The following is a 21,819-nucleotide window of genomic DNA, read 5'->3' on the forward strand; positions in this document are numbered from 1 at the left end:
CTTTGAAATGGGATTTTGCAAAGAATCATGGCAATGAATTTGGGCAGTTCAGTGATTTTGAGAATGACTTAAGGACTGACAGAACCAAGACACCTTGATGCTTTAGGATAATTGATGAATTAAAATAATTGCTTAGAGTCACTTTCTAATACAGGGGGACAGACAGCAAAGATAACAGGCATCAGTATCAGAGTGCATTAGCAAATAATTTGAAAACCAATATAGAGTACCTTTCCAAAGCATCTTTCATAAAAACAATGGCCTGAGTTGTTTTAAAAAAATCAATATAACCTCAAAATTAAGTGACAAGGGAAGTTTGCTGCTAGGAGAGCATCCTGCTTTTGCCCTAAAAGTTGCTGCTGCTGTGTAAATGTTTAAGTTGTCCTTCAGACACAGCAGATGAATGAGTGTCTCTGGAAACAATTTTAACTAACTGAGGAAAGAAGCTCGAAATTGAGGTTAGGAAGCAATTGATGTTGTAGGAAAGTACAAAAGTGTTTCCATTTGGAGGATTAAACAATGCTGTGTTTTACTGTTGGCTGATCCTGGGGACGACGGCAGCATCTCTCCGCTTCACTGCACATCCTATTGCCCTAGCACATGGCTAAGCAAAAGCCTGGATGCAACGTGGAGCTGCTGTGCTATTAGCAATTTCTCCCTGCTCAGCAGTGCTTCTTGGCAGTGAAATTGTCTTGCTCTGTGACAACAAAATCAATCAGCAGCCTCCTCTGGGGTCTCATCGCCACCTTGCTGCTTACACTACATAAACTAATTTAATATTCTTCCTTATTCTGTTTTGCTGCACTACTAGTAACAGTTCTGCGTAGTATTAAAAATGAAAAAGTGAGGAAGCGAGGTGTTTTTACAGACCAGCTAGACAGCTACAGTGTCACCTGTGAGCCTGCTCCCCCCCCCCCCCCCCCCCCCCCCCCGATCAGCTATGCCACAGTAAAAGCCCTTGATGATGTGTGAAATTGCATCAGGTTCATCACAAAGGCAGCAAACCTATGTCCATTTAGGCTGAAACAAGTGTTTTCCTGAAAGATTGTAGAAATGCAGGTTAGAATCCTTTATCTGAATCATTCTACAACACATTCTTTTTTTTTTTTTCTTTTTTTTCTTTTTTTTTTAATTTGTAGTCAGGGCTTGGAGCTGGCAATGGCTGTGCCTTTGCTGTGAGCGAGTGAGGGACGCACTAGTTACATTTTATTTGGGTCACTTGTAACATTTCATTTTCACAGCTAGTTTGGTTGGCAGAATATTTGATTATATATTTTTTGTATAATGAAGCAATGGAAATCCATAGCAGTTCTCCCTGATAACAGGCAGCAGGATGATGCATATTTAAAAAACCTGCATGGGCTTTCCTGTAAGCCTCAGGCTCAGGCAGGGAGCCTTCTTCTCCCATCCAAGGCTGAAGTGAAGCTTTTTCGAAACCATAACAGCCCTCTAAGGAAGAGAAGAAATTTAAGTTACATGACATGAGAGAGGTGGAAAAAATAAAGCAACAACCTTAAGATGTAAGTGTGTAAGGGCATGCGAGATCCAGTCCTCTGAAGCAGATACCAGGAAGAATCCACCCTCCTTTGCCGGGGGGACAAAAATGTCTTGAAATTCAATTTGTGTGCTCTTCCAGGATAGGAATCAGATCCAACCAAAGGCCTCTTCTGCACTACAGAGGAAGTCGCAGGTCTTTAAGTCCCATTGAGGTTTCACTGTTTGGTATTGCTGTGGTACTACCAGCCCGTAGTCCAGTCTGCCCCAGCTGTGCAGTGCTGGAGTGATGCAGGATCTGGCCCCCGGCCACCTCTGCAGCTTACAGGGCAGCTGAAAACTCTCTCGCTTGGCTGGCTGAGCCTTCGGGGATGGGGGAAGCCGAGAGCAAGCAGGTTGCATAAATTTACAACAAAAATGAGCATGCTGAAATTGCCACGCTTCTATTTCTTCCTCCTTAGTGTGGGCATGAGAGATACATTTCCAGTAGGCAGAGAGTGGGTGTGTGAGAGAGCTGAGTGTCTGCTCCCCGTTCCCACCATCTGGAGAAGGGTGGACATTTCGGGGGAAAGGATCCTGACAGCAGAGTTCATCTTAGATTAGCAAATCATAGAAAACCCACCCATTCTGTTACCTTATCTTCAGTGACTGCAGAAGAGATTAGGGAAAGAATACAAAATAATATTATTGGATCACCAGGACCAGGAGTTGGTGGCAGGGCTGATGTGAGGGTGCAGCTAGTAAAGGAAAGGTGTGAGTGGTAGAGAGTGGAGAGGAAGGCAGAGTGGGGGGCAGGCACAGAGCAGGAATAATCCAAGAAAAAAGAGCAGGGAAGGAATCTGGGGCAGGGAAAACTAGATGCGGGGAGGCAGCTGAGCTCTGGCTTTTTTTTTTTTCTTTGGTTTTTTTTTTTTTTCATAATTAAGAGAAGCTAAAAATGAAAGTGGGAAGTAAGAGCAGGGCTAAGAGGCACTCAAGAGATTCTGCTGAGGGCCATGTGCAGGTGACACACTGTAGGACATGGCCCCGTGCAGCCACTAAAGCAAGTGCCCTTGGCACAGCAGAGGCTTAATTCAAAGTGAGCTCCTGGGGGAGGATGATGGTTCCCAGGGGAAGGATGAGAGGCAATGAGCACAAACTGAAATACAGGAAATTCCATTTATACATCAGAAAAATCTTTTTGGTGAAAGTGGTCAAACACGAGAACAGGTTTCCCAGATAGGTTCTGGAGTCTCAGCCTTTGGAGATATTCAAAGCCATCTGAACATGGTCCTGGGCAACCTGCTCTAGGTGACCCTGACTGATGCAGGACATTGGATCAAGTGATCTCCAGAGACTCCTTCTGACCTCAGCCGTTCTGTGAAGAGAAAGATGGGACTATTATTTTGTTGCGGAGGAGCAATGGGAAGAAGAGACCAATGGCAAGGATAGGACCCTAATTTTTCTGCATCTGTCAAAGTCATTTTTAGGGAGTAGGACAGAGAAAGTATGGGCAGCAAGTAGTACGCTTGCTGTAGGCGTGAGCAAGTTTCACTGCAGTAAGGCCCATGGAGTTCTTTGCTTCACCATGTCTGCAGTTTAATGATGACTGAAGGAAGAGGTTGGGTTCCAGGGCTGTTTTAGTCAATGACAGACACTTGCCTGCCTGGAAGAAGAAGCTGCAGAAGAGTGGCTGTTTTAATCTTTGAGAACAACCTGCTTGCCTGGAAGAGGCTGCAGAAGGGTGTTTGCATTCAGTGTCTCTGTGGCTGTCAGTAAGCACTGAACCATCCATTGAAGGAGACAGCTGGGATCTCTGTCAGTGGCAGCCCAGCAAGAGAGAGCAACACAAGTAGCAGGGGAGAAAGATTTGTAGCACAAGTACTTAATAACAATAATACATAGGATCAAAGTAGGCCTAGCTAGTGATGGACAGACGGGTCAGCCATCAAGATTAGCAGCCTGGAGCATCAACTCTGATAAGGCTAGGTGGGAAAGGCAATATTTCCCACCTTACCTAGGTGGGAAATGTGATATTTCCTCTGGGACAACAGATTAATTTGTGCCTTATGTGGATTTCTTTGTGCTTAGGCATCGACGTGATGCAACCAGGAGATGGGCTGAAAGAGGACATGGTCAAGGGTCTCACTGCTGTCCTCTTAGATGTGAATATCGTACTTGGTAGGCTTGATTCACTTTTTCCATCTTGGCATGTTGTCTCCCCTGTTTTCCCTTTTTGATTATTTAAAGGCCATTTATATAATTCCACTTCTGCATTCAGCTTGTTCTTTAGCCCCCAGAAAATACAGTTAAACTTCCAGATTTCTAGGTGGAAGCTTTTAGTGACCTCTTAGAATTGAACCAGACCTATTTCTGCCAATCAGTACTCAATACAAGAGATTTAGTCTTTCTAAAAGTTATTAGTTGACTCTTCAAGCGCACTGTTTTTCTTGTGTGAATGTTCCTGTCAGTGAAATTGTGACTAACCCCATGTTCTGCATTACAAAATGAACCCGAGTTCATTTCTTGTTGCAAATTGAAGTACTCCAGAAGGCAGTTAAAGTTCTCAAATACCTTAAAGACCAACCTTCTCTTGAGTCATTTGGCGACAACTGCAGTTGCCTGAAGCATTAAGGCAGACATCTCACAGCTTAGCCAAAGCAGGCTGAGACACAGTATTTTCAACAGAAGAGGCCTTGACTTTAGAAATAACTTTTAAGCTCACCTTCCAGGGACTGTACCTGTGCATCTGAAGGTTTTGCTGCAAAATTTCCAAGGTGTGAAGAGTTGGATAGATCAAGAGTAAAATTTAGTGGGGTTTGTGAATGGCTGATCATGGTTGACGGTGGTGCATGTATTGATACTTTCTTGTTTCATATTTTCCCTGGGCAAAATACATTTTCTTCTAAGCCCGGAGGTTTGGATGATTTATTAAACACCTATCTTATCTGTAGATTAAACAGCAGATTACTTTGTCAGTTAACCATTTAACTAGAAACTTTCTTTAATTTCCTAGTTTGCCATTTGATGTCTTGTTAGGAAGCCTAAACTGAGAAGATAAGAGCTAGCTAGGACTGCCAACAACTTAGTATAAAGAGAACTTATTCCTTAAACTAGATAACTGTCAAGAGAGAGTACCTTGTCTCTTTCTTGAGGGGGAGACCTCTTGCCTTATGTTTTCAGTAATGGTTGTTGATTTTTAGATATCTGTTTTGCATGTTTGATTACAGACTACTCTTAGGGTCAAGTGTTTTTGAAAACTCAAATCCCTTAAATACTTTTCAAGCAGTCAACCCCTTCAACTGCTTTTCTCATATCTATTATCTTTTGTCTTGTGCTGAATAAGTCTCTCTAGGTACATGTCCCATCCTTTGTTGCTAATTCTGTCTAAATTTTTACTGGGAGATAGGGGAGTATTACTTTTTTTTTTTTTTTTTTTGGCCACAGGTTTGACAAAGAAGCCAAAATAAAGAAAAGCCCTTTTGATTTGCAAAAGCTAGCCTGCTACCTCCAGAAAACTGCCTTTCTAAAAAATCAAGAAAGCTCAAGAAATTTATTATACAGTCACCAATGAAACAACAGTGCAGGCACCTTCAAATAGTAGCGTTAGGAACTTCAAGGCCTGGTTGCCCATCCTTCTGCTTATGGAGCTTCTTGATTTGAGGATGCCTAGCACTACTAAAACAGCCTAGTTCATACATGCTTCAGCAGTGTTGCAGTTAAACTAAGAAAGTGTTGGCTGTGAAGTCATCACCTGAGCATCTCCTGATAGTCAATGCTTCTTGATTTGAAGGTGTGTTAGGCTGGGGAAAAATGTTCTGAAAAACAAAAATTATGAGCCACTTATTGCCCTTTGAATCCGTCTCCTTTTTGGTGTTCCCCCTTCATTAGTTTCACAGACTGTTCCTCATCGTCCCTAACAAATTAGCTGGAATCAGTACGCTCTTCACCAAGAACTGTTGAAGAAATTAGATGCATATGCTGTTACAGACGTAGTACAAGATCTTTTCAAATACAACTGGAGAAAACATCTGGGCTCATGTATCATGAATGGATGTTTAAGGAAAATCTACTTCAGTAATTCATTCAGCTTTCTCTGTGCAGTCAGCCTGTTTGGCGGGGTATGCCACCATGCAGAGCCCTCCCATCTAGCTTCTCCTGTGGTGTAGACTTCTGCTCTGTTCTGTCGATTTGGCCTCTCTAAATATCTGTAGTGACAGAACCTAAAATTGGTATTTTCGTGTAATTTAGAAGTCTTCCAGCTGTCTGACAGACTGTTACAGAGGTGAGGATATGTTATAGACCTATAAATAAATATACAGTACTCTTGTAAGAACAACAGAAAACCAATGTCAATTTTCTTCTCCCATTTGGCAATACTACAAGCATCTGCTGTCTAAGAAAATCAACTTTTTGTAGCAAATTATTACACTGAAACAGCGTAGGTCAACTTTTCTTATTCCCTTAGTGACTGGAAAAGAAAAAACAGAAAAATTTCTATCAGCCAATGAAAGATAATGAGAACTAGGAGGTCAGATTAATGTTTCTTATAACATGCCTCAGGCAGTAATACAGACAAGACATTAGATTTTATTAAAAACAACAACAACAATACCTGTTTTTCCCTCCCTTAAAGTAAGTGAAAACTGGGACAGGCAATGAACAGACTATCCATCCAGCATGTTGGGACCAGTTACTTTGCTGGATTATCCATTCTCACCAGAGAAATTTGTTGTACTTGGCAGGTTTTGAGACTAGAAAGGTCTTGTGCTTCAAGGAAGGACAGATTTAAAACTCTTTGGGCAGATCTAGCCATAGTCATCGTCTAATCACCTGGTCTCTGGTCCTGAGGTTACCTCTGCTTAATGCTGTCTCCCCAAATTTTTACTAATGCTGAAAACCAGGAGGGGATCAGTGTCTCACAGCTGAGATAAGGAGGAAAAGGAAAAGAAGAACATAATTTGTGTGAATTCTCCATGTGGTATCAGCTAAGTGGTAAGGACAAAGAGTACTGAACCGTGGCTAATTGTTTGAGTGGTGCCTTTTGGGGACAGCAGCTGAGGCCAGTGACCTAGGTGAACACCCAGCTTCAGAGAGCAGAGAGTAACCACAGACATAAGTCTTGTTGCTTCTACCTGGGCATGCAAGCAGCAGAATAAACTATCTGCTGGACTAACAGTTGGTCTCTCTGGGGACTCTGGCCTTCCAGTGGCAGCGAGATGCCCTGTTAACATTTCGTTCAGGAAATGTTTCCCTGTTCTGTGTGATAAGGATGAAAGTACATTAGTGGAAAACGTACATACATATACAATAAGGACCCTGCAGGAATCTGGTCTGAGACACACGGTCTGTCCACACACACACATGCGTAGTGGTCTCTTCAGTTGCTGGCATCACAGACACAGGCACTGTGAGTGATGGTCCCCCACCCCTGTTTCTGTCACTTGGACCTCCATGCACACAGATCAGAGAGACCCTCACCCAGGACAATAGCTAGAAGTGGAGCTGATTGAGAAGACAGGACAGGCTGCAACAATAAGGCACAGGGCATGGACAGAGATGTGTACTGAGCAGCCACCTGTTTACACACAATCAGTCACTTTTATCCTTTTTCCATTCCGCCCCCCCACCCCCATGCTTATTCCTCCCAAACCACCTTGATCCCTCACAGTCCCTGCCTGGTCCTCCATCTAAACATCCTGTAGTGAATCTTGCACAATCCCCAAATGCTCCTCCCTTGCACCCCAGGCTGAGTCATGCATCCCTTAAGGCAGTTACCCCCCTCAGGCTGCAAGGCAATCTGGAGAGCCTCTCCTGCAGAACCTCAACTCAAAGCCTTTCACACCAGTACAGTGGTCTGAGCATCCCCCAGTGATGGGCCTGGAAATAGCCAGGTAAGGGCGATTAATTCTGGGGGCTGCCTGTCAGATTTGCGTGTCAGGAGATGGACCTTCACTGAGCTCGTTGCTCTCTTGTGATGCCTGGGCAGCAGTGATGTCAGGGTGCTCTGTTTCTCTTGCTGGGTTGTTGGGATTTCCCTGCTTCTGGTAAATCAGCTGAAAAGATGAGTTTAGGTAACAAGCAACAAGCAAGAAAGAAAGCAAGATAACACAACTTGCAGAACTTTACTTTTGTAGGAAGGCTGAACATCCACAGCTGTCCTTGCAGTCAAGGGGAGGTGAAGCTAATTAAAATTGCTCAGGGTTATTGCCAGCAAAATTATACGGAAATACTGTATTCATTATTTAGTAAGCTTTGTACTCTAAACTTTACCACATAACCTCACTGTTATAAATCGCAGTACATTCAAAGAACAGCTAAAATAGCTTGGCTTTTGGCATACGCTCATTTCTCATTCATTTAATTCTTGACTCACAAAGCTATTTTTGTTTTACACTCTTAAATTAAAAATTAATTGGCCCAAGGATGTCAATTTGAACTTAATGGTTAAAAAAACAAACAAATGAAAAACCCCACCACCAACAACAAAACAACACAACAAAAGACAGAATAAAGAAAACGTATAAAGGCAGGGCAATGAAAGCTATTGACAAAGTTAGCTATAAATCTTAGCATGCTGTGTAGTAATAACAGAGAAAATCATAAATACTTGCTGGCATCATCCACCCCACATTTCTGCTCTACCAAAATAGTAAAAAATTATTAAAAAAAAAAAAAAAGAGCCCAGAACATTCTTTCAAAACTTCCTTAAAAATAAATCAACATAATATTTATGCAATATTTGTTATCTGCTCATGCATATAGGGTTGTATTAACCCTGCAAATAGGGCTCCAACATTCCTAATTTTGCAGCAAGGAGGTTTAATTCTTCGGTATAAAATTGTTGTGCTTGAACCTATGCAACTTGTCACTACATCCAGACAGCAACTTCTGATGTAGAGCTTTGGCTGGAAAAGAGTGAATCTTATTCTGTATTCCTTAATCATTTTCTGGAAGACTAACTGATTTTCTAAAACTGTGTTTAATATTTACAGCCATACATATGTTTTCCCCCTTCTCCAGACTCTGTTTTGTGTTGTAATATACCCCTGCCCCAGCTTTATGGTTTTCCATCTGGGAAAGCATATGAAATAACCATAGTTCAATATTGAACAATTTGCAACTAATATTTTCTGCCCAATGACTGGTTGTACCAGCATAAAAACTGAGGAGCAGGGGTGAAAAAATCATGGAAAAATTCACTGTAGCTACCTTTTTTTTTTTTTAATATAGTTTTGTTTTATTTTTACTGTTTTATTTTTACTGGTTTTGGGGAGTTGTTCAGGTGGATCTAAAAATTGAGTATAAAAATGTTTTCTCCCAAGGAGAAAGGGGAAAACATTCTTCTCCCTTCTTCATTTATTCCTTACTTCTCATTTATTTTCTTTGGTTTATAGATACGTGACTATGTTTAAAGTGTTGATTACAAAATGATCATAAGACAACAGTCTGTGCTGTCCCTTATAGAGTAAAACTTGTTTCATTAACGTAAAACTTAAATGATACAAAGTAGAAGATATATTAGGAATTATGGTGACTGTTGAGGCAGAAACAGGAAAATACATCTCACTGTTTTCAGCATTTTTTAATGAAGATTTCAGCAAGCATTGAATCACTCAGTTTATGAAACTGAGGATGTAGACTTGTTTGACGAGAGAATACTTTTCATCTCCCACTGTTGGTGAAGTCCATGCTGTATTGATCTCTGGTGCTGATGCTAGGGAATGGAGAAAAGCAACAGATGCACGTTTCTCAGGGGACTGATTGACCTGAGATAAATGAAATGTCGCTGGTTTTTTTGTTGCATCAGACCCCATGCAATTTTTGTGGGCCTAAATGAACAGTTTTTAAACAGGAAATTATCATTAATGCAATTAGTATATTAGCAGAATCAAAATACAAGAAAGGCATATGAATAATGCAGTTACCATGACACACATGTAGTCCAAGTTACTTAATTTTTGCTAATTCCTAGTCAGTTAAAACTGTCATGCACAGATTTTCTAGTTTCTGTCTCTTTCTTTGTGATGTTATGCTCACTTTTCTTGAGTCCCAATAGCAGAGTCATCATGCAGTTAATGCATATTACATAGCCCACCACTAGCAATAGCAACACTGCATTTACTGGTTTACATCTTCAATAGTTTTTGTTCTTGGGATTCGTGCCATTTCACCCAGCAAAGAAGAGCTCAGGCATTAGTCTAACAAACCATTAGGTGGCCAGATGCTCTTGGCAGTTGTGAGGAAGTTTTGGCCACTAAAGAAATAAAAAGAGATGAAAATGAATAGTCAGAGAAAAGCCTAGGAGAATTCTTAGGGTTTGAAGCTACATACTCTCAAAAACAAGACTGAAGAAAAAATAGGTGGGAACTAGGTAGGGCAAGAAAGAATATTGTAATTTATGGGTAGCCAAATGACTGCCTGACAGGTGCAAAAGCAAGTTAGCAGAGTGTGGGATGTTTTTATGCAGAAAGGTCTGTCTTCGGGGAAGAGCAGTTCTGCACACAGCGATGGAGCCTGGAGCTGTGCCACAGCCCAGGCATCTGATGTACAGAACTGTTATTGGCAAAGAGGGATCCACTGCACGCTAAGCATGTTAAATATAAAGTAAACTACAGTTCACAAAACAGTGTGTTGCATGATGTACCACAAAGATCCAAATAAATCTTTTCCAGTTGCACAAATACATCCCTGAAAGGCGTGTGATAGGCTACCCTCCTCAACTCATGGGATAATGTGACCTTTTTGGGACATAAAAGCAGACAGAAAGTTTCTCTGTTGTAGGCGCAGGACCAGATTTCTTGTCTTAGACCACCACTGTTTACACTGTGTAGCTTATAACATCCCTTTCAGTGGAGAAATCTGCAAGTAAATTCCAAAGAGTAGGGGAATGTCCACAATGAATAAGATCCCTTTGGCCAAGGGATTCATTCAGCAAGGGGACTCTGAAAGTTGCCACAACTGTAACATCTCACCTTGCCAGCTATACCAGGAAAGAAGAGAACAATCTCATCTTGTGTAGCAGAGAAACTTTGTGCCAGAATTCAAGTGAGACGGTGGAGTTGGAGGAAAGTACTTTTGAAATAATAAGGTGGTGACTGGGATTAGTAAAGCTAAAAGATGACCTAAAGCTTTGGGATGAGGATCACTGATGACTGTTTCGTGTGATGAACTACCCACCCCATGGAGAAGGTGATGCTTTCCAAAGGGCCAGTTCAAAACTAGGATGGACTTTTGGAGGAATTCATTATCTCCACAAATCACCTTCTCTTTGTTATGATGTTAAACATATATATGAACTTCCACTATAAACATGAATTTGTACTGTAAAAAGAAACACAAAAAAGCAAGTCCTTTCCTCACCCCAACTTAGTTTTAAGTTATATAATTGCAAAACTGTATACTGTAAACACTGTTCCCCTACAGGAATAGAAAAGGGAAGAATAAGATGAAGATGCATGATTAGCATCACTAGTGTAGTGCCAGTAATATAATGTTAATATAATGAAGTAAATATAACGTCTATAAAGGATAGATTATAAGAATGAATGAAAGGAAAGCCTTATTCTGAAAGAGAGAAATTAATGAGAAAAAATTTTCATTCATTTCGAATATACCTTATTGAAATACTCTGAGCAAGGTTGTCTAAATTCTGATATGTTTATAAATGTTTTTACACATGCCAAGCTGAACTAAGTCCTGATAAAGGAGAAGTGTCTTCCCGGGCATTTTCTGTATATGCAGCCAGAACAACAGAGTATTCATCAAAGCATAGACAAAGTACATAAGCATGGATATAATTCCTGAAGCTGCATCTGGCTACAAAACTTTCAGAACCATGTGGAGAAGGTCTTCTTTATGCAGACCGTCTTACTGTAGCTTCAGAATATTATGTACTAAATTAATTCAAGGAACTCATTATTGCTTGAAGCTTGCCTATGACAAGGGCTGGGACTGAGTTTTCTTTTTGGAGCATGGATTTTAATCTATGTTAATATTCACATCAGCAGGGTAAGTTAATGAGGCCCAAGCTCATTTTATTATCTTTTATCTGACTGCAGCTCTAAGCTCCTACCCGCGCAGCCCCGGATACGCACTCTGCATGCTGGATGAAGAGAAGCAGTTTGTACTCGAGCATTTGCACTGCACAGACGTGAGCACTCTGTGGTTGGTGTTCTCCATATGGGAAAGTTCATTTTGTTTCTGTCTTGCTTGAAAACAAACAAACAATAAATCAGCAACAAGGCCATAAAAAAAAAAAAAGAAAAAAAAAAAGCAGCAAATAAGGGGTATGAAAAAAAGATGCAAGCATGCCTGCTAGGTTTGAAGCAGAGCTGAGTGTGCACTTTTTTCTTTTTAGAAGACAATGAGTGGTTGCTGATTGCTGACGTAGCCTGGGAAAAAATAGAGACCTTATTTAGAGGAGGCAGTATTAAAATAGAAACTTTTTAATGCTTGAAGCTATTTTGGTCACATTTGGGTCTCCTGAAGGGAGTGTTTGCTCCTGATGATATCTCAAGTAAGGTATGACAGCCTTTTCAGAAGGATTTGAGCATATCTGATGTTCAAGCACTGGTAACAGCTACCCGAAGAACAATGGAAGTGGGACATGGAGTCAAGCTGGTAAAACAGCAGAAAAGGAAAAAAAAAAAATGGAATGCAAAACTGCAGCCTTTCTGCACATTTCATTGCAAGGTGATGCTGTTTGGAGAGGGTCTGTCTGGCTTCCAGTGTTCTGGCTGTTCCGCCTGCCTGCAAATGCACAGGGTGCGGTAATCTGGGCAAGTTCAGGAAGATGAAGGAGAAGTTTCACCTCAGAATATTTAAAATGACTCAGACAGGAGTATTCATTCAAGACAGGAAGCAGAGAGGAGGTAGTGAGTCTTGCCATCCTGGGATAACTTAGAATAATACATTGAGGAAATTTGTGCTGGGAGGAACCCATGAGCATTGCTGCCACTGTTCCCATCCAGCGACCCAGCAAATAATCTAACTTTAAACCAGAGTATTTGCCTTCATATTATCATAGAATCATAGAATCACAGAATCACCAAGGTTGGAAAAGACCTCCAAGATCATCTGGTCCAACCGTCCCCCTACTACCAATGTCATCCGCTAAACCATGTCCCTAAGCACCATGTCCAACCTTTCCTTGAACACCCCCAGGGATGGTGACTCCACCACTTCCCTGGGCAACCCCTTCCAATGCCTGACTGCTCTTTCTGAGAAGAAATGTCTCCTAATTTCTAACCTAAACCTCCCCTGGCACAACTTGAGGCCATTCCTTCTAGTCCTATCACTGGTTACCTGTGAGATGAGGACAACCCCCAGTTCCCCACACCTTCCTTTCAGGTAGTTGTAGGAGCAATAAGGTCTCCCCTGAGCCTCCTCTTCTCTAGACTAAACAACCCCAGGTCCCTCAGCCACCCCTCACAGAACTTGTGTTTCAGGCCCTTCACCAGCTTTGTAGCCCTTCTCCGGGCATGCTCCAGGGCCTTGATGTTCTTCTTGTAGTGAGGGGCCCAAAACTGAACGCAGGACTCGAGGTACGTCCTCACCAGAGCAGAGTGCAGGGGAACAATCACCTCCCTGGTCCTGCTGTCTACACTATTCCTGATATGAGCCAGGATGCCGTTGGCCTTCTTGGCCACCTGGTCACACTGCCGGCTCATGTTCAGGCGAGCATCGATTAACACCCCCAGATCCTTATTCATCAATTTACCATTCCTAATACTGGAATGCTTTGCCACAATGCAATTAAATGAATAGCTTTATATGTCTTTCCACCATTGTTACAATTTCAAGTTAATTTTACATCGAATGGCAGTATTGAATTCCACAGTTTGCCATTGAGAACTCATCAGGCAGATGTTGCAGAGATGCAGGCGGCAGTAATGCACAGCAAGTGAGGGGCCCTGGCGGGTGGAGCAGGGCTTGAACCAGCCTCTCATGGTAATGCAGCACTGGCTTTGCTCCACAGCTGTGCAGTCAATTAAGCCTGTGTTACAACAGTTTGAGTTTTTTTTTTTTTGTTTTTTTTTTTTTTTTTTTTAATTATTTTCATTTGTCTTGGTAAAATACCTGTGGGAGTTTTGTAGCAAGTACTATTCTTATTTGTACACATGGATTATGCTTGAACAACTCATGCATTTTTTCCACTTTGCTGGGCTTCGTTCTCATCATAAATAGCTTATTTAAGTCCAAATGTCAGTTAATTCTTATGTGAAGGAATTCTTGAGCTTCTAAACTAAAACAAAGCAGTAAGTATAGAATATTAGCTGGCGGGGATGGAGAAGTCTGAAAAGCCCTCAAAGAATGAGAGCACATATTACAGAACAAGGACACATATTTTGTTGCTATTCCTCATATGGCAGCATTTCAGCTGTACACTTTCAGCTTGAAGTTGGAGCATATATAATCTCAAAGAGAAATTCTGTTAAGACCTCTGAAAACAGTAAAATATCTATATGTAGGGAGAATAATGAAATATGCCCTCTCCCCACATCCTGGCAGTCCAGTTATAAAAACAGGTTTTTATGTGTGCAGAACCCATTTCTGTCAGATTTTCATAAGGATTGGTAATTTGCAAACTTCACGCCCCTCCAGCCACCCAGTAATACCGAAAGCCTGGAAATAGCCTAGGCTATTCAAGTATTGCATTGAATTTCAAACTTTGAGCCTACTAGAAGATGAGGTCAAAATTTGGAGGAAGGTCACTCCCATTTTAGTTACTAGCAACACCAATGCAGTTAGTGATGGCATTGGCTTTGGTTCTGACAATTTTAGCAGCTTCCTGTGTACAGCTAACTTTGTGGGATGACAGTGACTATCTTCTGCTAGTGGTGCCTGTGTCTGGTGCTGACATTGATATTCCTTCCTCAGAAGTGACTGCAGCTGAGCACCTTGTTCATTTGCATCTTTATGACTGTCAAGCCATATTCTTGTATTTTGTTTGTTTGTTTGTTTGTTTTTCCCCCCCTTTTTCCCCCATGAACTCTGTTACTTTGTTGGAATAGTTTCTTCCAGAGACCTAAGTATGGGCCAAGCCAAGACCATGAGGATTTATTTCCAACGTTGAGAGTCAGGAGTGTTAGGGCCTAAAGCCTTTAGCCCCAAGGACTATGCTATTCCTCAGAGTGTTTTGGTAGCTTTTCCAAACTAGTAAGGTCAATCAACACATGCTTTGATCTTTCCTTAATAACCTTTGCATGTTTTTCTTTTCTGCCCTCCTTCCTGCTCAATGAGAATTCTTCCTCAAGCTGTTTTACTAAAATGGCCCTGTCCCTGCCTCTGCACCACAGCCAAGCATGTGGCTCTGGTGTGCAGGGACATTACAGGAAGCCTTTGTTTGGCTCTTCGGTGAGTGGCTCCATGCTTTGCTCTCTGGGTGCCCTCAGTTTTACCTTCATCTCATCACCCTCTCCCCGCAACTCTGGTGTGAATCTGCTGTCCTTGCCCCTCCTGCTCTGGTTCTTTCCTTGCTGCTCTGCTGCCCTCCCTCCACTCATCACAGGGAGAGTCAATGTCTTTGGAAATGTGAAGGCCTTTAGGATAATCTAGTAAGACTTCACTTCCTTTTACCTTTCTTGAGGAGAAGCTGATCTATAGTCAGCAATTTGCCCTTCTACAGCAGGTCTTTCAGTGGCGCCTACATCTTCAGGTGCCCCTCAGAGCATGATGGGCCGGTAGTCCTAGCACTGCTGCCTCCCTCTGCTTTACCTCCCGAGCCAGCCAAGAGTTAACTTTCATCATTGCTTTTTTTTTTTTTTTTTCCTTTGGCTCTTTTCTGCAGAGGCATCAGCTGTTGGACACAGCTTTGCTGTGGATAAACTGAAGGGTTTCACAGGATGGACAAACAGCATTGTACTCTGGAGATGCAAGAGCCATAGTGGTGCTGTCGTACAGCTGTGTCCAAAGCAGTAGGAACACAAGGTTTCCTGAAGAGAGATGTCCACACACAGGAGAGGAACACTGGCTTATTACAAGGACTGTGCTGGTTTGCATCACCAGTTGATAGACTACTTAATAATATGAACTAGCTATTACATCAGCTAGCTTATTTGGTGACTTTCCTCCCTCCTTTAGAACAGGTTTGTCCATCCCCCTGTCCACTGCGATGGTTCCCTGGTGTTTGGAAGTACTGGAGTGCCCACAAATAGAGGAGAGTAGGAGCCACTTGGGGTAGGAGCAGGTCAGCAGAGCACTTTATGAGTACAAAGGCATGTACGTATTTCATGCCAGCTCTTTTTCACAGTCTTTAGTTTCTGCTTCATGTTCCTTTTTCTGTAGTCCTGGACAAACAGAGGATGCTGAGTTGTGCAGGCTTGTGTTTTTGCACTGTATGTCAGAGTGGGCCAGAGCCAAGGAGAGGAGTTACTGAGCTGGGAATGGTTAGCGTGCCTGTGTCCTTAGGATGGGTTTTGCGTTTTTGTTTTTGGCAAAATCCTAAAATGATAGGTAGCATGGATGTGTCATGCAGGGTCTCATAGTGTTTTCCAGGCCACTAACACTGGGCTGCTTTCATTTGCACAGTGTCTCACCAGCACTCTGCTGCAATGCACACGCTATTTCCCAGTCAAAATGACTTGCCAGAATGGGTTACTTCAAACCTGTGGGGTGGTTTGCTGACAGTGGCAGCTCCCCTGCTGAAGCAGGCCTCCCACATTGCTGACTGCAACAGTCGGTGGGTGGGTGATGTGGTCTCTGAAGTGGTTAGAACTGTAGGTTGTAAATTTATTCGCTCCTTTTCTTGGCTTAAATTGCACCCTTTGCAGGTGGGTACAGGGCTGCTGCTGCTGCATAGAGATAAAGAAATCCTCTGTACTAGTGTTCTGTGTTTGCCAGCTCATGAAGGTGTCTGTCCTTTCTTCTGAAGCTCAAGGTCCTCTGAGCCTCTTTCTGCTATGTTTTTTTCTATTGAGCCAAGCCAGAGGCTGCTTGCTGCCTGGTACCTACAACTTGCACTCCCACCTCCTGCTCCTGTCCTCACATCCATTGTAACTTGACTACATTTAGCCTCTACAATCCAGTAATTTGTTTAAATGCTTGTGCTATGCGTGGCTCTGATGGAGTCAGTGGTGACCACCTTCTTGGGGGTGGTGAAAGACATGCTCAGAGATAGAAGATGACCTTCTCTCCTTTCTCCACTTGCCTACCCATCACTCTTTCCCTTTATTTAGCCCATTTCAGCACCTCATCACCAGGAGAGGGGGTCTAAAGAAGTTGCAATTTGCCAAGCTGTTGGTTTAAAATGCCTGAAGGCAAGGGAGGTCAGTGGCAGCACTGATGTAGCGGTACTGGCACCCCAAGTTGCCTTTGCCAGCTACCAAACAAATAGGGCTGCTTGAAATGCAGCCCTAGACCTGCAACGTCCCTTAGTGAGCGCAGACCAGTGCTAAGTATAGCCGTGTACCAGCAGGATCCTGATGGGCTCAAGAGGCAGACTGCTCTTGGAAGTGCACTTGAGAATAATATTCATGTATATTAAAGTAATGGACATAAGTGCCATTCACCATCTCGACAGATGGAAAAGGCAGTCAGTAAATATGAGAACTGAACTCAAATAAAAATCACGATGTTTAAAGCACTGTAATAAACCTGTCAGTCTCCTCGGGCAGTGAGAAGCAAATCCCGATTAAACAAGCCAGTGGCAGCGAGAGTCAGCCCACCAAGGGGCAGACTGGCTCATCCTTCGGGCTGTGATCTGAGCGCATTGCAGACCCCTGCCGATAGCAGCAGGGTGCTGTGGAAGGAAAGGACAGGTCCTCCTGGGCTGCCTTCCAGAACCTAGGCAAGGCTGAGCAGAAAGAGCCAGAAGCACTAATCCAGCCTCGGGGAGAACAGGCACGCTGTATCAGGATTTGTGATGAACAAGCATGTCTGAAAAGAACAGAGAAGATTTGATTATAAAACTTCAAGAAAAGGTATTATACGTTTCAAAAGAAAGAGAAGACTGAAAAAGTGCATTTCTTGCTCTTCCCTTACCATCCTTAATGTTATTAATTATTTGAAAGAGGTTCTGCAGAATTGCTCATCTTCCACGGATTCAATGGTGCTTTTGTGATTTTATGGAAAGTGTAGTTGCTGTGACTATAGAAACTCAGCTGTTTGAGTAAACTTACTCCCCTGACATCTCCCTCTTACTTTCCTTGACCTCTCAGAGCAATGGTTTTTTTTGTTCTTGTTTCCTATCATTCTTGAGCAACTCTAAGTCGCTCACAGCCTCCCACAATTTCTGGCTGAATATAGGCTTCACAATAGAGTTGTTCTAGACATTTTTTTCTTTCTTTCTTTCTTGAATGAGCTTTGATGTATCTGCGTGAGTGTCTCCTGCCATCTGGTATTCTGTATCGAGATCCACGATCCATGCTGCTGGCTCCTCACTCATATTTTCTCCTTAGCATGTGTTCTGCGCGACTCTTAAGTTGCATCAGAAATCTACATGAAACACATTTGCCATGGCTCTCATGGATTTTATGTCATTTTATGCTGGCTTGAGGTTTTTTGTGTTGAAAAACAAGCGACTAAAAGTGCTCTTTCCTCCACCTCACTCAATATACTCCCACCCTCCTCATGTGCTGCCAAGCAGAAGAGACTTGTTTAGAAGACAAAACCTGTGCAAAACTGCATGGGTAGGTTTAATGTTTTCCTTCATGAAACAATTCGTGATCATTCTCATAGATTTTATTCTCTGAAGCAGAGGTCTGTGTATATGGCTAGAAGATTGCCTTGCCTTTAGTAACTTATGTGAAATGTTCAGATCTTCCTCTTTCTCCTGAACTCACAGTTGCTATGGTGCAAGAGAGAATAGTGTATGCATTTAGTTAGGTTTGGATGTAAATATTTAGAATATGTTTGATATATGTTATTTTCCCATTTAAAAAAGGTCTGAGTTTCACTTAGAAACACTACAACAATTGTATTACAGGACAGAAACTCATTTGTCTTTTTTCTTTATATGTGAACCCTTGAACAACTTGGATTTGTATTTTGACTTTTTATTACACTGTGGTGTTATAATAGGATTTCTCCTTCTCCAGGGAAGACTTTTATGTATAGATGTGTATTACACATAAAGAATGGTTTTGTTGTAGGGGAAGAGGACACTGAATCCAAAAAGCTAGATTTTCTATATTTTATTCATAAAAACAGATTTGCAACAATTTATTAAAAATTGATCTCATGCAGTATAAGGTTATACAAGAAATTCTTCATTTACATTTTATTCTGGCAGTTCCAGTCTAGTTTAAAGCATTTGTGCACTAACATCATTGGAAAATGCCATTGGGGCACAGCCTCTTCATAAATTTACAGTACATTTTTGCTGCAGTATAAAAGAACAGAAACATTAAATAGCTATATTCACTTGGTTGGTCTTGTTATCCGCAGTAAAGTAAAAAAAAAAAAAAAGTTATGGGAGAAACTACAGTATCATTGAGACAAAGAATGTACTGCATGGTTTAAACCTAATAAACGTCACACAGTCAGTATTCACGAAGTTACAGACACACACACACACTCACCTCCAATGGTCCGATACTTCTGATTTTTTTTTTCCTGCTAAATTGGAATAATATTTCTACAGAGATCTTTGTGTATACATTATATACAATATTGTAATTTTTCTCTTTTTTAAAAATTAACATTCCTTTTAAAATAAACCAGGCCCTGATGATATTAATAAAGCAAGAGAATACTGTCAACACACATTGAGTGACAACGTCAGTGTTTAGTGCTTAAACAGAGTAATGAGTTCTATTTTACCTGTGTTTATACTTACATGTTTTTGTTCTAAAAGCTACAGATATTTCCATAACCTCTCTTACTGTATGTGCCAAGTGAAATATTTTGTGATGCTCCTGATTGTAAGATTCAGATATATATTCATGTTGGTTTTGGCCACTATGAGGTGTGTTTTATTTTTTAATGGAGATTTATGCTAGCTTGTCAAAGCCGCAGTTAAGTCCCTCAGCTAATGAACCTCTTCAGCTGTGCTTCAGTCATTGCTAATTTGTAAACCTTTGTAGAAACGTCGTTCCCAGGTCTGAGCTGAGGTGCACAGGCATTGGTCAAAGAAGACTGAGAGCCCAGTGGGTGCTTCATGTATTTTTTTTTCCCTGCTCCCAGTAAACAGCCTTGGCAGGGAGATGCCACATTTCCAGTCCCTTGGAAAAAGAAGCTGCATGTGTATCTCACCTGTGCCGGAGGGTTTGGCTCCAGAGCTGGTCCAGATGGTGTGCCACTATCATTCCTCCTAATTACTTCTGCTCAGGGGAGGGAGCTAAAGTGTAAAACCCATTGTTATTGTTGTTGTTTCACAGTCCTTTTAGGATTAAAATAAAATATTCTGTTGGTAAATTTGATCTGTCCTGTCTATTGTCCGCTACAACTGTCACACACGCAGGTACAAAGCAAACATAGTGTATATTAACATCTATGTGCTCTGCAGGCAAAGCCTGCAGCCGCAAAGTGCTGTGCCCTAACCCCTTCCCACCCCCCCGAGTCCGCTAAATTAATTTTATTGTAATTATGTGTGACAAAATTCAAACAAACTATGAAAAACAATCCACCCTGTGACATTAAGACTTTACTACCCAGTTGTCCCCAGCTTCTTGAGTTATCAGCCCTAGGACTTTTCCAGACAGTGTAGTACGTTACGCTTGGTGGTGTTTACTCTGAAATAGATGCCAAAACTTTGCTAAAATGAAGCTGCAGGTGGTCAGCACTCACTACCACCATCCCTGGAGAAGGGTAAAGTGCTCTGACCCCAACCAGCAGCTCTCCAGCTGGTAGCGATGTGGAGCTGTAGCTTCAGCCTCTGCTTGGGCTTCGCGTACCGTCGCTAGTTAGAGGTGACCCTGCTCGCAGCGCTGCGGAGTCTCAATGACACCCGAGGAACCATTTCTCACAATCCATCTTTCCTACCGAACATCATCCCTGAAATGAAAACAAGCAAGACTAACCAGTGCAGAATGTTTCCAGCAATTTAACACAACTCTTGTAAAAATGAGTGTATCTATTTCAATAAATATGTTATAGCTCAACCGCTGTATTTTTCCGTACATGGATACAGTATAGGATTGCATGTTCTCAGCAGCCACGTAAAGCTCAGTGACATTTGAGTGGTTTTTTTTTTTTTGTTTTGTTTTGTTTTTTTCCTAGTGTCTTTTTTGCAAGATCCGTATTTCCCAGCCTCCTTGTTGCTTGTAGAAATTTGGGAAGAAATGTTTCCAGTGACTTCTTTGTGAAGAAATAAAAACTCCATGAATAAGGCTACAGATCAAGCTCCTTGCGTCCTTCTCCTTTGCCTTCCCACATGAGCTACCCTGGCACTCCTGTGGCGGTGGCCTCAGCAGTAGTTCCTCTGTGGTCAGAGCCAATGTTATGTGTTTGTAGCTGAGTTCTATGTCAGATGTTTAGTCCAGTCATCGAGTACTTAAAAGCAGTTCAGGAAGCACTGATCTCCCTTTCCTACAGCCCAGAAACCATCACTCGAAAGGACGGCGGCACGTGTCTGTGCCGGGGGCTGGCGCTGGGGCTTACGCAGGGACTGGCACAGCTAGCGTCGACTCCTCCTATGGACGGCAAGTAGGCGTGATGAAGGATGGGCAGCTGCAAAGACAGCCGACGCTGTATGCTAGGAGGGAGACAGAGAGAGAGAAGCATTAGCCAAGAGGAAAATGTCATACATTACATGCTTGGTATGTCTGCAGGTTGCTGTGAGGAGATTTCCAGTGCCTGCTGCTGTGATGGAGAGAGTTAATGCCAAGAGCATCACACTTGCTGCTGTTGAGCTCTGCCACCTCGGTGTTATTTCCCTTTGGGAAATTTTTCTGACAGGCTAGACATGACAAAAGAATCTAATGGTGCATTCTCAGCATCTCACAACCTCCTGAAATTCCCGGGCACTTTCAGATTAATTGTTACACTGCTGATACTCAAAAAAAGGAAAGCCTTACGTTTGCAAGGAGGGCATGTGGGCATAGAGCAATCCTCCGCTCCTTGCAAAGTGATCTACTGCATGCAGAGCAGTGGCTAACTGTATGGACATTCATGAGGTCACCGACTCAGTTTTAAGCCATGCATCACTTAGCACAAGGATCCTGGAATTAAGGATGGCATTTTTGCAACTCCAGCTGAGGCGCATACAGGTGCACGGAGAGAGGGAATTCAGACTGCTGACATTTCCAAGTAGTTCATCTTTGCAGTTTAGGTCTGCGCTTTTAAGGTGCTGACTGCTCTCTGGTTCCCACACTCAGCACCATGGGACCGCGAAGTCGGCACTCGAAAAGCAGTCTGTCCTCCCACCCACACCAAAATTCAGCGTTTAGGAACCCAGCATCCTCC

General features: G+C 42.3%; 1 protein-coding gene and 1 long non-coding RNA gene across 7 annotated transcripts in view; one reads left to right on the forward strand and one right to left on the reverse strand.

The window, feature by feature from the left end:
- The first annotated feature begins 952 nt into the window (after positions 1-952).
- On the forward strand, positions 953-19,726 carry LOC310894186. 2 transcript variants are annotated; one of them, XR_014579659.1, is made up of 3 exons: positions 953-7,367; positions 11,535-11,626; positions 19,600-19,726. It is a non-coding gene; the product is annotated as an uncharacterized lncRNA (long non-coding RNA). The 2 variants fall into 2 exon arrangements; XR_014579660.1 differs by having other exon boundaries at positions 11,535-11,640; positions 19,600-19,705.
- Positions 18,849-21,819, reverse strand: part of GABBR2 (gamma-aminobutyric acid type B receptor subunit 2) — a 475,356-nt gene continuing 472,385 nt past the window's right edge. For all 5 annotated transcript variants that reach the window (XM_083824026.1, XM_083824027.1, XM_083824029.1 and 2 more), the window contains one exon: positions 18,849-21,109. In XM_083824026.1, coding sequence (XP_083680152.1) covers positions 20,944-21,109 — 166 coding nt within the window. In that variant the 3' untranslated portion in view covers positions 18,849-20,943. The remainder of the gene's footprint in view (positions 21,110-21,819) is intronic.

Source organism: Anser anser (genome assembly GCF_964211835.1).
Source record: "Anser anser genome assembly, chromosome: 2".
Classification (NCBI taxonomy): domain Eukaryota; kingdom Metazoa; phylum Chordata; class Aves; order Anseriformes; family Anatidae; genus Anser; species Anser anser.